At 30.4% G+C, this 19,636-nt stretch overlaps 1 protein-coding gene across 1 annotated transcript; it reads left to right on the top strand.

Moving 5' to 3' along the window:
- The first annotated feature begins 1,193 nt into the window (after positions 1-1,193).
- LOC139063932 (uncharacterized) lies at positions 1,194-3,975 on the top strand. Its single transcript, XM_070547080.1, has 2 exons — positions 1,194-3,628; positions 3,726-3,975. Exons 1-2 carry the CDS (start codon positions 1,280-1,282, stop codon positions 3,753-3,755), a joined length of 2,379 nt encoding a protein of 792 aa, XP_070403181.1. The 5' UTR covers positions 1,194-1,279; the 3' UTR covers positions 3,756-3,975.
- The last annotated feature ends 15,661 nt before the right edge of the window (positions 3,976-19,636 follow it).

The following is a 19,636-nucleotide window of genomic DNA, read 5'->3' as shown; positions in this document are numbered from 1 at the left end:
AGGACACATAGTATAGTATGCAATTATTTTTACATTTTTTAGGACACATACTATAGTATGATATTATTTATACATTTTTAGGACACATACCAAGGTATGATATTAGTTTTACATTTTTAGGACACATAACTATAGTATGATATTTTTTATACATTTTTAAGACCTCTTACTGTAGTGTGATATTATTTATACATTTTAAGACACACACCTTATTATGAAATTTTTTATAATTTTTACGACTCATACTAAAGTTTTAAATTATTTTTAAATTTTAAGGACACAAACTATGGTATTGTTACGGCCGCAGCCGTTTTGAAGCCCAGAGGTGTGCTCCGCGCCGTTCCCTGTGCAGCAGCGCAGCACCACGGACAGCTACGCTCTGGGATGGTGTCCTTACTCCAGCACCATGGAGAGCGCCGGAGCGGCAGGCACAAGCAGCTGGGACTTTTTATCTCATCAGCCGGCCCTTCAAAAGCGGCCAGCTGGAGCTCATCAGGGGAGAGAAATGTTTGGAGTTGCAGAGGCAACGTTTGTTCTCTCCCCGTTGGCAGTTAACAGGTTGTTGTTGGCTTTTTGTAAAGAAGCAGCTTTAGAACCTTTTGTGTTTTGGGATAGTTGCATTTAAGCGGTAATTTTGGTTTTGGTGTGTCTGCTAGACCTTCTTGTGGTTTAAATTACCAGGTGGGGATTATTCCCCTTTTGAAGTCTCAGTTTCCTGAGCTATTTTTGTTGTTTGGGTAACCTAAGTTAATTCAGCATTTGGTTTTGTCTGTTAGACAAACCTTGGTTAATTTAAGGGTGGGATTTTCCCCTTTTGCTGTTTCATTCCCTTTTTAAGTAAAGGAGATTAATTTTAAGAGTGGTTGGTCCTCTGGACATTTTCAGTTATTCGTTTAAACTTAGTTTGGTAAGGGTTTTTGGCCCTTCTTTTGGTATTTTCTTTTTGTAATAAAATCCTTGAAAGGAAACTTTGAGTTTTGGTCTTGCTTGGACAAGCCTTTTTCTCCCCAACGAGGGTCACTTTTTGTTAGACTGGTCCATCTTATGTTTATTCCCCTCACCTTCCTAGCTGAGCCCATAGAGGGGTGTAACATAAATGGGGGCTCGTCCGGGACTTCACTGATTTATAGCTGTTTTATTACACGGTTATAGCCTGTTTTAGATCAGTTAAGCCCGTGCCAAACGTTTGGACTAGTTTTAACAATTGTTCTTTGTTGGTTTTGTGAAGACACAAAACCCACGCTGTTTTGTGTTGTGTCATTTTGTTTTGTGCTTAAACATGGCTCAGTTTTGTGTGGAGACATTTATGGAGGCTCCATCCCGTGAGGTGCTGGAGCGTTGCCGCAAGGCTGACCTTCTGCAGATAGCTGTCAACCTTGCTCTTGACATCCCAAACCCTGTGCTGAAAAAAGACTTGAAATTGCTCATTGTGGAGCATTTGGAGGACATGGGGATTTTAAAGACTGAGAATGAGTCTGGTGCAAAGACGGAACCAGAAGGATCTCCTGCAGATCCTGATGAATGTGACGATCCTGAAGTCCCTGCTGCTGCGGAGGATCATGAGGGTGAGACGATGGAGACAGGAAAAGCTCCTCTAACCGTACGAAAGTCTGTTCCGACCTCCCCAGGTTCGCCGACGGAAGGATCTCGAGACGCACGACTGCAGGTGCGGCTGGCACGTCTGGACATGGAAAGAGAGGAGAGAGCCCAGGCTAAAAGACTCCAGATGGAACTGGAGGTTCGGAGGATGGAGATTGAAGCTGACACAGCTGTGAGAATAAGGAAATTGGAACTGGAAGCCCAGCTTTCCAACCCTGGACTTCATATCACGCCCACCAAAGCTCCGCAACCCGCCACAACCCCGGCCTTTAACATTAGTAAGTGCATTTCCTTAATGCCTACATTTAGAGAGACCGAGGTTGACAGCTATTTTGTAGCTTTTGAAAGAATTGCGGAGACGTTGCAGTGGCCGCGCGGGGTGTGGTCTCTGCTGCTCCAGTGCAAGCTGAGCGGCAGAGCTTTAGAAGTTCTGTCTGCGCTCCCTGTCACAGATAGTCTGGACTATGACCGAGTGAAAACTGTTATACTACAAGCGTATGAGTTAATCCCTGAAGCTTATCGTCAAAAATTCAGACAAGCTAAGAAAAGTGCTGGACAAACACATGTGGAATTTGCACGTGAAATAAGCATGCTGTTTGATAAATGGTGTGCGTCCACAAAAATTAAAACTTTGAGTGACCTCCGAGAGCTTATCCTTTTGGAGGATTTTAAACGTAAGCTGCCTGAGAGACTGGTAACCTACTTAAACGAACAAAAAGTCAGCACTTTATCAGCTGCGTCCCTTTTAGCGGACGAATTCACACTCACTCACAGAGAGATTGTGAGGAGAGATGAGAGAAAAGACGTTCAGCCCGTTTTGATGAAGAAATCCATAAAAAGAAGCTCTCAAAACGGAAATCCTGAAACCCGTACCTGTTACTATTGTCACAGAACGGGACACGTTCTTAAGGATTGTTTTATGTTGCAGAAAAAGAACGGGAAGCCCACTGCAGCTCCTAAGGAAGTTGCATTCCTTAAAAAGTCGCCTGTGGTTAACCCCTTGTGCGCCGCCGGGGAGCCTGATGCTTGTTTTGCACCCTTTATTCTTTCGGGGGAGATCTCGTTGACTCCTGGTGATGCAGACAAGCAAAACGTTCGCATTTTGAGAGACACAGGTGCGTCTCAAACGTTAATACTGAGCAGCACACTCCCATTTTCAGCCAGTAGTTCACGCGGGTACGCTGTTTTGTTACAGGGAATTGAAATGAAATCCCTGCCTGCCCAGGTGCACCGCGTTCACCTGGAATGCCAGCTCGTTAGCGGCTGCTTTGATGTTGCCATTTGTGACCATTTACCGGTAAACGGGGTTGATGTGTTGTTGGGGAATGATGTTGCTGGAGGTAAAGTGCTACCTCTTCTAGAAGTAGTTCCTCAACCTCAAGCCGAACATGTAAATTGTGCTGCTGATTCACATTTTTACCCAGCTTGTGCTGTCACCCGTTCGCAAACGCAGAATAATGCGGACATCCAGTTAAGTGACTCGGTGCTGATGAGACTCCTCAGTGATGACTCCGAACAGACAGCCCATGATGAACTTGGATTTGTTCCGTCATCAGACGCAGAAGAGCAGAGAGAAAAGGCTGATGCTGATCCTCAGCAAGGAGAACCTTTTCCACTTACGGCAGAAACCCTTTCTGCTGCACAGAAGAGTGATATTACTCTGAAACCTTATTTTGAACAGGTGACCACTTCAGATAAAACAGACAAAACTACAACACATTATTTATTAGATAATGATGTGCTGGTGCGTTGTTGGCCTCAGCCCGCGGCTGAGGGCATGGAATGGGGGTTGGTGAAACAAATAATTGTTCCATCCTCTTACAGAGAACATGTGGTCTCCTTGGCACACGAGAGTGACTGGTCTGGCCATTTGGGTGTCAACAAAACTTATAAACTGTTGTTGCAACATTTCTTTTGGCCAGGGATGAAGAAAGAGGTGTCTCTCTTCTGTCGGCGTTGTCATGTCTGTCAGATGACAGGAAAGCCGAACCAGCCCATTCCTCCTGCCCCGTTACAGCCCATTCCTGTAGTGAGTACGCCTTTTGACCATGTCATCTTAGACTGTGTGGGACCTTTACCTCCTTCTAGAACAGGAAAGCGATTTTTGTTAACCCTTATGTGTTCAGCTACAAGGTTTCCGGAGGCCATACCGCTGAACTCCATCACCACCAGGTCTATAATCAGAGCTCTAACCCATTTCTTCTCCATCTTTGGGTTACCAAAGGTAATACAGACCGACCAAGGGACAAACTTCAAATCTAAACTGTTCAAACAGGTAACAAAAACCTTAGGAATCACACATGTCATGTCATCCGCGTATCATCCTCAGAGTCAAGGCGCTTTGGAAAGATGGCACCAAACTTTAAAGGCAATGCTGACAAAGTATTGCTTAAGTAAAAGCAAAACGTGGGAAGAAGGATTGCCTTTTGTGTTGTTTGCTGCTCGTGAGGCTGTGCAGGATTCTCTTGGTTTTAGTCCTGCCCAGCTTGTGTTTGGACACACTCCTCGTGGTCCCCTGAAAGCTCTAAAAGAGAGATTTCTTTTTTCTGATCCGCCTGACAGAAAAGTGAGGGAGTATGTCCAACTCTTCCAGAAAAGATTAAAGGAAGCAAACTCTATTGCTAAAACTCACTTGGACAAAGCTAAACTGAAGATGAAGGTTCAGTAGGATAAGACGGCAACCAGACGTAACTTTGCAGTTGGAGACAAGGTACTGGTTCTAACTCCTTTGTCCAATTCGGCTCTCAGCACCAAATTTGAGGGACCATTTGAGATCCCGAGTAAGCTCGGGGACACAAATTATGTGCTACACACACCTGCCAGGAGACAGAAAAGCAGGGTTTGTCATGTTAACATGTTGAAGCGCTATGAGGATGGTTCCCCTCTGTCTAAACCTGTAACAACTTGTGTTTTAGTACCAGATGCTGCTAACAAACCTATGGTACCACAGGAAGCTGGTGAAGTCGGAGAAGACTTCCCCTCTAGTTGTAGTCCTCGGTTAAATAACTCCGAGGCACTTAAGGAACTGGAAGGACAGATAACACATTTGTCACCTGAAATGGCTGGAGACTTGGTGAAGTTAATTCACTCTAGGAAGAGTCTGTTTGTTGATGTGCCCACTCAGACCACTGTGTTAGCACATCATGTTGAGGTGAGTGAAGCCAAGCCCATTAGACAGCATCCGTACCGTGCTAGTCCCGAGAAAAGACTGATTATGAAAGAAGAAACGGAGTACTTATTGAAAAATGGCTTTGCTATTCCCAGCAGGAGCCCCTGGAGTTCACCCTGTCTGGTGGAGAGGAAACCAGATGGAACCGCTCGGTTTATAACCGATTACAGGAAGTTAAATGCGGTTACCATCTCAGACTCATATCCTCTACCCCGTATAGATGATTGCGTTGACAGTGTGGGACCTTCCAAGTTTGTGACTAAGTTGGACCTGTTAAAGGGATATTGGCAGGTACCTTTAACAGAAGAAGCTTCTCTTATGTCAGCTTTTGTTACCCCAGATGCCTTTTTACAGTACACTGTGTTACCCTTTGGCATGAAAAATGCACCTGCCACCTTCCAAAGGTTAATTAACACTGTTACTTCTGGCCTCTCACATTGTAGTGCTTACCTCGACGATATTGTTGTTTATACAGACACCTGGGAAGAACACCTCAACACTCTCACTCAGTTATTTGATCGTCTGGTGCAGGCCAACCTGACCCTGAACTTGGCCAAATGTGACTTTGTTAAGGCTACCGTCACTTACTTAGGTAAAGAAGTTGGGCAGGGGAAAGTAAAGGTCCTGCATGAAAAGGTGAAGGCTATGATGTCGTTTCCTCCTCCCTCTACTCGCCGAGAACTGAGACGGTTCCTGGGCATGGTTGGATACTATAGGGGGTTTTGTCGAAACTTTTCTGCCGTTGTTCTTCCTCTCACAGATCAGCTAAGTCCCAAAAGGAAGTTTGAATGGACTTCGGAGTGCCAAGCCTCTTTTGAGGCTGCCAAGCTGCTGCTGTGCTCTGCTCCTGTCCTGGCTGCACCCGATCTGACCAGGCCGTTCAAGCTGGAAGTTGATGCCAGCGCTATAGCCGCTGGAAGTGTGCTGATCCAGGAAGATTCAGCTGGTATTGCTCATCCGGTCTGTTATTTTTCTAAGAAGTTCAACCGACACCAACTGCACTATTCCACCATTGAAAAGGAAACGTTGGCTCTACTCCTTTCATTGCAGCATTTCCACGTTTACGTGGGTTCCAGTTGTTCTCCTACACTAGTGTATACAGACCATAACCCTTTGACTTTCCTCAGTAGGATGTATAACCAGAACCAGCGGCTCATGCGGTGGGCGCTCATCCTACAGGAATATGCCATCGAGGTTCGACACAAGAAGGGGACTAACAACATCATTGCTGATGGGTTGTCCAGAAGTTTTGGTAACCTGTAGCGTCCAATAACCACTACATATCACAGATGCATACAATTTGTTTTAACTCCTCCTTCCAGGGCCCCTTGTAGGCACACGGGCTTCACCCTCTTTAGGGTGTTGCCGTTTGTTGTTTTCTCTAGGGTTGCGGCAAGAGGCTAGTGTTGTCTGGGTCCTGCAGACATCTCGGGAGCACCCCAGGGTGATGGGGGACGGGCTTGCCAATGGGCCACCCCTCGTCGTCGCTGGTTTGTATGTGTACACCCACACATGTGCTTAATCTTCCCGCCTTAACCCGCATGAAGAGCAAGGGTTGAGTTAGAGAAGCTCCCCCATAGGTAGTTAGTGGGATGCCCTGGTTGTGTGTAAATGGAGGATACTGTTGAGTTTTAAATGTATCTTGCGTTTTAAGAAAAAAGATGGTGGTGTCTTGGGTATGGTTTTAGATTCTTTATCTCACCCCCCTCCTTTTTTCTTTTAAGGGTGGGGATGTTACGGCCGCAGCCGTTTTGAAGCCCAGAGGTGTGCTCCGCGCCGTTCCCTGTGCAGCAGCGCAGCACCACGGACAGCTACGCTCTGGGATGGTGTCCTTACTCCAGCACCATGGAGAGCGCCGGAGCGGCAGGCACAAGCAGCTGGGACTTTTTATCTCATCAGCCGGCCCTTCAAAAGCGGCCAGCTGGAGCTCATCAGGGGAGAGAAATGTTTGGAGTTGCAGAGGCAACGTTTGTTCTCTCCCCGTTGGCAGTTAACAGGTTGTTGTTGGCTTTTTGTAAAGAAGCAGCTTTAGAACCTTTTGTGTTTTGGGATAGTTGCATTTAAGCGGTAATTTTGGTTTTGGTGTGTCTGCTAGACCTTCTTGTGGTTTAAATTACCAGGTGGGGATTATTCCCCTTTTGAAGTCTCAGTTTCCTGAGCTATTTTTGTTGTTTGGGTAACCTAAGTTAATTCAGCATTTGGTTTTGTCTGTTAGACAAACCTTGGTTAATTTAAGGGTGGGATTTTCCCCTTTTGCTGTTTCATTCCCTTTTTAAGTAAAGGAGATTAATTTTAAGAGTGGTTGGTCCTCTGGACATTTTCAGTTATTCGTTTAAACTTAGTTTGGTAAGGGTTTTTGGCCCTTCTTTTGGTATTTTCTTTTTGTAATAAAATCCTTGAAAGGAAACTTTGAGTTTTGGTCTTGCTTGGACAAGCCTTTTTCTCCCCAACGAGGGTCACTTTTTGTTAGACTGGTCCATCTTATGTTTATTCCCCTCACCTTCCTAGCTGAGCCCATAGAGGGGTGTAACAGGTATCATTTATAGATTTATGACACATACAATAGTATGATATGTTTTATACATTTTTTAAGACACATACTGTGGTATGATCTTATTCATAAATTTTTACAACACTGAAATATAGTATGATATTATTTATACATTTTAAGACACAAACCTTAGTATGATATTATTTATACATTTATAGGACACATAACTATTGTATGATATTTTTTATACATTTTAAAGACATACCTTAGTATGATAGTTTTTTATACATTTTTAGGACATATACCTTAGTATATTATATTTACAATTTTAGGACACATACTATAGTATGATATTATTTTTACATTTTTAGGACACATACTATAGTATGATAATATTTATACATTTTTAGGACACATACTATAGTATGATATTATTTTTACATTTTTTGGACACATACTAAAGTATGATATTATTTATACATTTTTAGGACACATACTATAGTATGATATTATTTATAAATTTTTAGGACACATACCTTAGTATATTATTTATTCATTTTTAGGACACATACTGTAGTATGATATTATTTATACATTTTTAGGACATATACTATAATAGGATATAATTTATAAATTTTTAGGACACATACTATAGTATGATATTATTTTTACATTTTTTGGACACATACTAAAGTATGATATTATTTATACATTTTTAGGACACATACCTTAGTATGATATTATTTATACATTTTTAGGACACATACTTTAATATGATATTATTTATACATTTTTAGGACACATAGTATAGTATGCAATTATTTTTACATTTTTTAGGACACATACTATAGTATGATATTATTTATACATTTTTAGGACACATACTATAGTATGATATTAATTTTACATTTTTTGGACACATACTAAAGTATGATATTATTTATAAATGTTTAGGACACATACCTTAGTATGATATTATTTATACATTTTTAGGACACATACTGTAGTATGATATTATTTATAAATTTTTAGGACAAATACCTTAGTATGATATTATTTATACATTTTTTGGACACATACAATTTTATGCAATTATTTTTACATTTTTTAGGACACATACTATAGTATGATATATTTATATATTTTTAGGACACATACTAAAGTATGATATTATTTATACATTTTTAGGACACATACTATAGTATGATATTATTTATAAATGTTTAGAACACATACCTTAGTATGATATTATTTATACATTTTTAGGACACATACTGTAGTATGATATTATTTATACATTTTTAGGACACATACCTTAGTATGATATTATTTATACATTTTTAGGACACATACTATAGTATGATATTATTTATATATGTTTAGGACACATACTATAGTATGATATTATTTTTACATTTTTTGGACACATACTAAAGTATGATATTATTTATACATTTTCAGGACACATACTATAGTATGATATTATTTATACATTTTTAGGACACATACCTTAGTATATTATTTATTCATTTTTAGGACACATACTGTAGTATGATATTATTTATACATTTTTAGGACACATACTATAGTAGGATATAATTTATACATTTTTAGGACACATACTATAGTATGATATTATTTATACATTTTTAGGACACATACCTTAGTATGATATTATTTATACATTTTTAGGACACATACAGTAGTATGATATTATTTATACATTTTTAGGACACATACTATAGTATGCAATTATTTTAACATTTTTAAGACACATACTATAGTATGATTTTATTTATACATTTTTAGGACACATACTATAGTATGATATTATTTTTACATTTTTTGGACAGATACTAAAGTATGATATTATTTATACATTTTTAGGACACATACTATAGTATGCAATTATTTTTACATTTTAAGGACACATACTATAGTATGATATTATTTATACATTTTTAGGACACATACTATAGTATGATATTATTTTTACATTTTTTGGACGGATACTAAAGTATGATATTATTTATACATTTTTAGGACACATACTATAGTATGCAATTATTTTTACATTTTAAGGACACATACTATAGTATGCAAATATTTTTACATTTTTTAGGACACATACTATAGTATTATATTATTTATACATTTTTAGGACACATACTATAGTATATTTTTTTTTACATTTTTTTGACACATACTAAAGTATATTATTTATACATTTTGAGGACACATACTATAGTATGATATTATTTATACATTTTTATGACACATACCTTAGTATGATAATATTTATACATTTTTAGGACACATACCTTAGTATGATATTATTTATACATTTTTAGGACACATAGTATAGTATGCAATTATTTTTACATTTTTTAGGACACATACTATAGTATGATATTATTTATACATTTTAGGACACATAGTATAGTTTGATATTTTTACATTTTTTGGGCACATACTAAAGTATGATATTATTTATACATTTTTAGGACACTTACTATAGTATGATATTATTTATACATTTTTAGGACACATACCAAGGTATGATATTATTTTTACATTTTTAGGACATATCGTATTTAGGACATACTATAGATTTATGACACATACAATAGTATGATATGTTTTATACATTTTTTAAGACACATACTGTGGTATGATCTTATTCATAAATTTTTACAACACTGAAATATAGTATTATATTATTTATACATTTTAAGACACAAACCTTAGTATGATATTATTTATACATTTATAGGACACATAACTATTGTATGATATTTTTTATACATTTCAAAGACATACCTTAGTATGATAGTTTTTTATACATTTTTAGGACATATACCTTAGTATATTATTTTTACATTTTTAGGACACATACTATAGTATGATATTATTTTTACATTTTTAGGACACATACTATAGTATGATAATATTTATACATTTTTAGGATACATACTATAGTATGATATTATTTATACATTTTTAGGACACATACCTTAGTATGATATTATTTATACATTTTTAGGACACATACTATAGTATGATATTATTTTTACATTTTTTGGACACATACTAAAGTATGATATTATTTATATATTTTTAGGACACATACCTTAGTATGATATTATTTATACATTTTTAGGACACATACCTTAGTATATTATTTATTCATTTTTAGGACACATACTGTAGTATGATATTATTTATACATTTTTAGGACATATACTATAATAGGATATAATTTATAAATTTTTAGGACACATACTATAGTATGATATTATTTTTACATTTTTTGGACACATACTAAAGTATGATATTATTTATACATTTTTAGGACACATACCTTAGTATGATATTATTTATACATTTTTAGGACACATACTTTAATATGATATTATTTATACATTTTTAGGACACATAGTATAGTATGCAATTATTTTTACATTTTTTAGGACACATACTATAGTATGATATTATTTATACATTTTTAGGACACATACTATAGTATGATATTAATTTTACATTTTTTGGACACATACTAAAGTATGATATTATTTATAAATGTTTAGGACACATACCTTAGTATGATATTATTTATACATTTTTAGGACACATACTGTAGTATGATATTATTTATAAATTTTTAGGACAAATACCTTAGTATGATATTATTTATACATTTTTAGGACACATACAATTTTATGCAATTATTTTTACATTTTTTAGGACACATACTATAGTATGATATATTTATATATTTTTAGGACACATACTAAAGTATGATATTATTTATACATTTTTAGGACACATACTGTAGTATGATATTATTTATACATTTTTAGGACACATACCTTAGTATGATATTATTTATACATTTTTAGGACACATACTATAGTATGCAATTATTTTTACATTTTTTAGGACACATACTATAGTATGATATTATTTATATATTTTTAGGACACATACTATAGTATGATATTATTTTTACATTTTTTGGACACATACTAAAGTATGATATTATTTATACATTTTCAGGACACATACTATAGTATGATATTATTTACACATTTTTTGGACACATACCTTAGAATGATATTATTTATACATTTTTAGGACACATAGTATAGTATGCAATTATTTTTAAATTTTTTAGGAACATACTATTGTATGATATTTTTTATACATTTTTAGGACACATACTATAGTATGATATTATTTTTACATTTTTTGGACACATACTAAAGTATGATATTATTTATACATTTTTAGGACACATACTATAGTATGATATTATTTATAAATTTTTAGGACACATACCTTAGTATATTATTTATTCATTTTTAGGACACATACTGTAGTATGATATTATTTCTACATTTTTAGGACACATATTATAGTAGGATATAATTTGTAAATTTTTAGGTTACATACTATAGTATGATATCATTTTTACATTTTTTGGACACATACTAAAGTATGATATTATTTATACATTTTTAGGACACATACCTTAGTATGATATTATTTATACATTCTTAGGACACATACCTTAGTATTATATTATTCATACATTTTTAGGACACATACTATAGTATGATATTATTTTTACATTTTTTGGACACATACTAAAGTATGATATTATTTATACATTTTTAGGACACATGCTATAGTATGATATTATTTATACATTTTTAGGACACATACCTTAGTATGATATTAATTTTACATTTTTTGGACACATACTAAAGTATGATATTATTTATACATTTTTAGGACACATACTATAGTATGATATTATTTATAAATGTTTAGGACACATACTATAGTATGATATTATTTATACATTTTTAGGACACATAATATAGTATGATATTAATTTTACATTTTTTGGACACATACTAAAGTATGATATTATTTATACATTTTTAGGACACATACTATAGTATGATATTATTTATAAATGTTTAGGACACATACCTTAGTATGATATTATTTATACATTTTTAGGACAAATACTGTAGTATGATATTATTTATACATTTTTAGGACACATACCTTAGTATGATATTATTTATACATTTTTAGGACACATACTATAATATGATATTATTTATACATTTTTAGGACACATACCTTAGTATGATATTATTTATACATTTTTAGGACACATACCTTAGAATTATATTATTTATACATTATTAGGACAAATACTATAGAATGCAATTATTTTTACATTTTTTAGGACGCATACTATAGTATGATATTATTTATACATTTTTAGGACACATAGTATAGTTTGATATTATTTTTACATTTTTTGGACACATACTAAAGTATGATATTATTTATGCATTTTTAGGACACATACAACAGTAGGATATTATTTATACATTTTTAGGACACATACCTTAGTATGATATTATTTATACATTTTTAGGACACATACTATAGTATGATATTATTTATACCTTTTTAGGACACATACCTTAGTATGATATTATTTATACATTTTTAGGACACATACCTTAGTATGATATTATTTATACATTTATAGGACACATACTATAGTATGATCTTATTTTTACATTTTTTGGACACATACTAAAGTATGATATTATTTATACATTTTTAGGACACATACCTTAGTATGATATTATTTATACATTTTTAGGACACATACCTTAGTATGATATTATTTATACATTTTTAGGACACATAATGTAGTATGATATTATTTATACATTTTTAGGACACATACTATAGTATGATATTATTTTTACATTTTTTTGACACATACTAAAGTATGATATTATTTATACATTTTTAGGACACATACTATAGTATGATATTATTTATAAATTTTTAGGACACATACTGTAGTATGATATTATTTATACATTTTTAGGACACATACTATAGTATGATATTATTTTTACATTTTTTGGACACATACTAAAGTATGATAGTATTTAAACATTTTTAGGACACATACTATAGTATGATATTATTTATACATTTTTAGGACACATACCTTAGTATGATATTATTTTTACATTTTTTGGACACATACTAAAGTATGATATTATTTATACATTTTTAGGACACATACTATAGTATGATATTATTTATACATTTTTAGGACACATACCTTAGTATGATATTATTTATACATTTTTAGGACACATAGTATAGTATGCAATTATTTTTACATTTTTTAGGACACATACTATAGTATGATATTATTTATACATTTTTAGGACACATACTATAGTATGATATTATTTTTACATTTTTTGGACACATACTGAAGTATGATATTATTTATACATTTTTAGGACACATACTATAGTATGATATTATTTATACATTTTTAGGAAAAATACCTTAGTATGATATTATTTATACATTTTTAGGACACATACCTTAGTATGATATTATTTATACATTTTTAGGACACATACTGTAGTATGATATTATTTTTACATTTTTAGGACACATACTATAGTATGCAATTATTTTTACATTTTTAGGACACATACTATAGTATTAAATGATTTATATATTTTTAGGACACATACTATAGTATGATATTATTTTTACATTTTTTGGACACATACTAAAGTGTGATATTATTTATACATTTTTAGGACACATAATATAGTATGATATTATTTATACATTTTTAGGACACATACCTTAGTATGATATTATTTATACATTTTTAGGACACATACTGAAGTATGATATTATTTATACATTTTTAGGACTCATACTATAGTATGCAATTATTTTTACATTTTTTAGGACACATACTATAGTATGCTATTATTTATACATTTTTAGGACACATACTATAGTATGATATTATTTATACATTTTTAGGACACATACTGTAGTATGATATTATTTATACATTTATAGGACACATACTATAGTATGATCTTATTTTTACATTTTTTGGACACATACTAAAGTATGATATTATTTATACATTTTTAGGACACATACCTTAGTATGATATTATTTATACATTTTTAGGACACATACCTTAGTATGATATTATTTATACATTTTTAGGACACATAATGTAGTATGATATTATTTATACATTTTTCGGACACATACTATAGTATGATATTATTTTTACATTTTTTTGGACACATACCTTAGTATTATATTATTTTTACATTTTTTGGACACATACTAAAGTATGATATTATTTATACATTTTTAGGACACATACTATAGTATGATATTATTTATACATTTTTAGGACACATACCTTAGTATGATATTATTTATACATTTTTAGGTCACATAGTATAGTATGCAATTATTTTAAAATTTTTTAGGACACATACTATAGTATGATATTATTTATACATTTTTAGGACACATACTATAGTATGATATTATTTTTACATTTTTTGGACACATACTAAAGTATGATATTATTTATACATTTTTAGGACACATACTAAAGTATGATATTATTTATACATTTTTAGGACACATACCTTAGTATGATATTATTTATACATTTTTAGGACACATACCTTAGTATGATATTATTTATACATTTTTAGGACACATTCTGTAGTATGATATTATTTATACATTTTTAGGACACATACTATAGTATGCAATTATTTTTACATTTTTAGGACACATACTATAGTATTAAATAATTTATACATTTTTAGGACACATACTATAGTATGATATTATTTTTACATTTTTTGGACACATACTAAAGTATGATATTATTTATACATTTTTAGGACACATAATATAGTATGATATTATTTATACATTTTTAGGACACATACCTTAGTATGATATTATTTATACATTTTTAGGAAACATACCTTAGTATTATATTATTTATACATTTTTAGGACAAATACTATAGTATGCAATTATTTTTACATTTTTAGGACACATACTATAGTACGATATTTATACATTTTTAGGACACATACTATAGTATGATATTATTTTTACATTTTTTGGACACATGCTAAAGTATGACATTATTTATACATTTTTAGGACACATACTATGGTATGATATTATTTATACATTTTAAGGACACATACCTTAGTATGATATTATTTATACATTTTTAGGACACATACTATAGTATGCAATTATTTTTACATTTTTTAGGACACATACTATAGTATGATATTATTTATACATTTTTAGGACACATACTATAGTATGATATTATTTATACATTTTTTGGACACATACTAAAGTATGATATTATTTATACATTTTTAGGACACATACTATAGTAGGCAATTATTGTTACATTTTTAGGACACATACTATAGTAATAAATAATTTATACATTTTTAGGACACATACTGAAGTATGATATTATTTATACATTTTTAGGACTCATACTATAGTATGCAATTATTTTTACATTTTTTAGGACACATACTATATTATGATATTATTTATACATTTTTAGGACACATACTATAGTATGATATTATTTATACATTTTTAGGACACATACTGTAGTATGATATTATTTATACATTTTTAGGACACATTCTGTAGTATGATATTATTTTTACATTTTTAGGACACATACTATAGTATTAAATAATTTATACATTTTTAGGACACATACTATAGTATGATATTATTTTTTACATTTTTTGGACACATACTAAAGTATGATATTATTTATACATTTTTAGGACACATAATATAGTATGATATTATTTATACATTTTTAGGACACATACCTTAGTATGATATTATTTAAACATTTTTAGGACAAATACTATAGTATGCAATTATTTTTACATTTTTTAGGACACATACTATAGTACGATATTTATACATTTTTAGGACACATACTATAGTATGATATTATTTTTACATTTTTTGGACACATGCTAAAGTATGACATTATTTATACATTTTTAGGACACATACTATGGTATGATATTATAGTATGACATTATTTATACATTTTTAGGACACATACTATAGTATGATATTATTTATACATTTTTAGGACACATACCTTAGTATGATATTATTTATACATTTTTAGGACACATACCTTAGTATTATATTATTTATACATGTTTAGGACAAATACTATAGTATGCAATTATTTTTACATTTTTTAAGACACATACTATAATATGATATTATTTATACATTTTTAGGACACATACTAAAGTATGATATTATTTATACATTTTTAGGACACATACTATAGTATGATATTATTTATACATTTTTAGGACACATACCTTAGTATGATATTATTTATACATTTTTAGGACACATACTATAGTATGATATTATTTATACATTTTTAGGACACATACTATAGTATGATATTATTTATACATTTTTAGGACACATACCTTAGTATGATATTATTTATACATTTTAGGACACATACTGTAGTATGATATTATTTATACATTTGTAGGACACATACTATAGTATGCAATTATTTTTACATTTTTTAGGACACATACTATAGTATGATATTATTTATACATTTTTAGGACACATACTATAGTATGATATTATTTTTACATTTTTTGGACACATACTATAGTATGATATTATTTATACATTTTTAGGACACATACTATAGTATGATATTATTTATACATTTTTAGGACACACACTGTAGTACGATATTTATACATTTTTAGGACACATACTATAGTATGATATTATTTTTACATTTTTTGGACACATGCTAAAGTATGACATTATTTATACATTTTAAGGACACATACCTTAGTATGATATTATTTATACATTTTTAGGACATATACTATAGTATGCAATTATTTTTACATTTTTTAGGACACATACTATAGTATGATATTATTTATACATTTTTAGGACACATACTATAGTATGATATTATTTATACATTTTTTGGACACATACTAAAGTATGATATTATTTATACATTTTTAGGACACATACTATAGTAGGCAATTATTGTTACATTTTTAGGACACATACTATAGTAATAAATAATTTATACATTTTTAGGACACATACGAAGTATGATATTATTTATACATTTTTAGGACTCATACTATAGTATGATATTATTTTTTACATTTTTTGGACACATACTAAAGTATGATATTATTTATACATTTTTAGGACACATAATATAGTATGATATTATTTATACATTTTTAGGACACATACCTTAGTATGATATTATTTAAACATTTTTAGGAAACATACCTTAGTATTATATTATTTATACATTTTTAGGACAAATACTATAGTATGCAATTATTTTTACATTTTTTAGGACACATACTATAGTACGATATTTATACATTTTTAGGACACATACTATAGTATGATATTATTTTTACATTTTTTGGACACATGCTAAAGTATGACATTATTTATACATTTTTAGGACACATACTATGGTATGATATTATAGTATGACATTATTTATACATTTTTAGGACACATACTATAGTATGATATTATTTATACATTTTTAGGACACATACCTTAGTATGATATTATTTATACATTTTTAGGACACATACCTTATTATTATATTATTTATACATGTTTAGGACAAATACTATAGTATGCAATTATTTTTACATTTTTTAAGACACATACTATAATATGATATTATTTATACATTTTTAGGACACATACTAAAGTATGATATTATTTATACATTTTTAGGACACATACTATAGTATGATATTATTTATACATTTTTAGGACACATACCTTAGTATGATATTATTTATACATTTTTAGGACACATACTATAGTATGATATTATTTATACATTTTTAGGACACATACCTTAGTATGATATTATTTATACATTTTAGGACACATACTGTAGTATGATATTATTTATACATTTGTAGGACACATACTATAGTATGCAATTATTTTTACATTTTTTAGGACACATACTATAGTATGATATTATTTATACATTTTTAGGACACATACTATAGTATGATATTATTTTTACATTTTTTGGACACATACTAAAGTATGATATTATTTATACATTTTTAGGACACATACTATAGTATGATATTATTTATACATTTTTAGGACACACACTGTAGTACGATATTTATACATTTTTAGGACACATACTATAGTATGATATTATTTTTACATTTTTTGGACACATGCTAAAGTATGACATTATTTATACATTTTTAGGACACATACTATGGTATGATATTATTTATACATTTTAAGGACACATACCTTAGTATGATATTATTTATACATTTTTAGGACATATACTATAGTATGCAATTATTTTTACATTTTTTAGGACACATACTATAGTATGATATTATTTATACATTTTTAGGACACATACTATAGTATGATATTATTTATACATTTTTTGGACACATACTAAAGTATGATATTATTTATACATTTTTAGGACACATACTATAGTAGGCAATTATTGTTACATTTTTAGGACACATACTATAGTAATAAATAATTTATACATTTTTAGGACACATACTGAAGTATGATATTATTTATACATTTTTAGGACTCATACTATAGTATGCAATTATTTTTACATTTTTTAGGACACATACTATATTATGATATTATTTATACATTTTTAGGACACATACTATAGTATGATATTATTTATACATTTTTAGGACACATACTGTAGTATGATATTATTTATACATTTTTAGGACACATTCTGTAGTATGATATTATTTTTACATTTTTAGGACACATACTATAGTATGCAATTATTTTTACATTTTTAGGACACATACTATAGTATTAAATAATTTATACATTTTTAGGACACATACTATAGTATGATATTATTTTTTACATTTTTTGGACACATACTAAAGTATGATATTATTTATACATTTTTAGGACACATAATATAGTATGATATTATTTATACATTTTTAGGACACATACCTTAGTATGATATTATTTAAACATTTTTAGGAAACATACCTTAGTATTATATTATTTATACATTTTTAGGACAAATACTATAGTATGCAATTATTTTTACATTTTTTAGGACACATACTATAGTACGATATTTATACATTTTTAGGACACATACTATAGTATGATATTATTTTTACATTTTTTGGACACATGCTAAAGTATGACATTATTTATACATTTTTAGGACACATACTATGGTATGATATTATAGTATGACATTATTTATACATTTTTAGGACACATACTATAGTATGATATTATTTATACATTTTTAGGACACATACCTTAGTATGATATTATTTATACATTTTTAGGACACATACCTTATTATT

This window comes from Nothobranchius furzeri, chromosome 18 (assembly GCF_043380555.1).
Source record: "Nothobranchius furzeri strain GRZ-AD chromosome 18, NfurGRZ-RIMD1, whole genome shotgun sequence".
Taxonomy (NCBI): Eukaryota; Metazoa; Chordata; class Actinopteri; order Cyprinodontiformes; family Nothobranchiidae; genus Nothobranchius; species Nothobranchius furzeri.
Note: the sequence above shows the minus strand (reverse complement) of the source record. Positions and strands in the feature narration are given on the sequence as shown.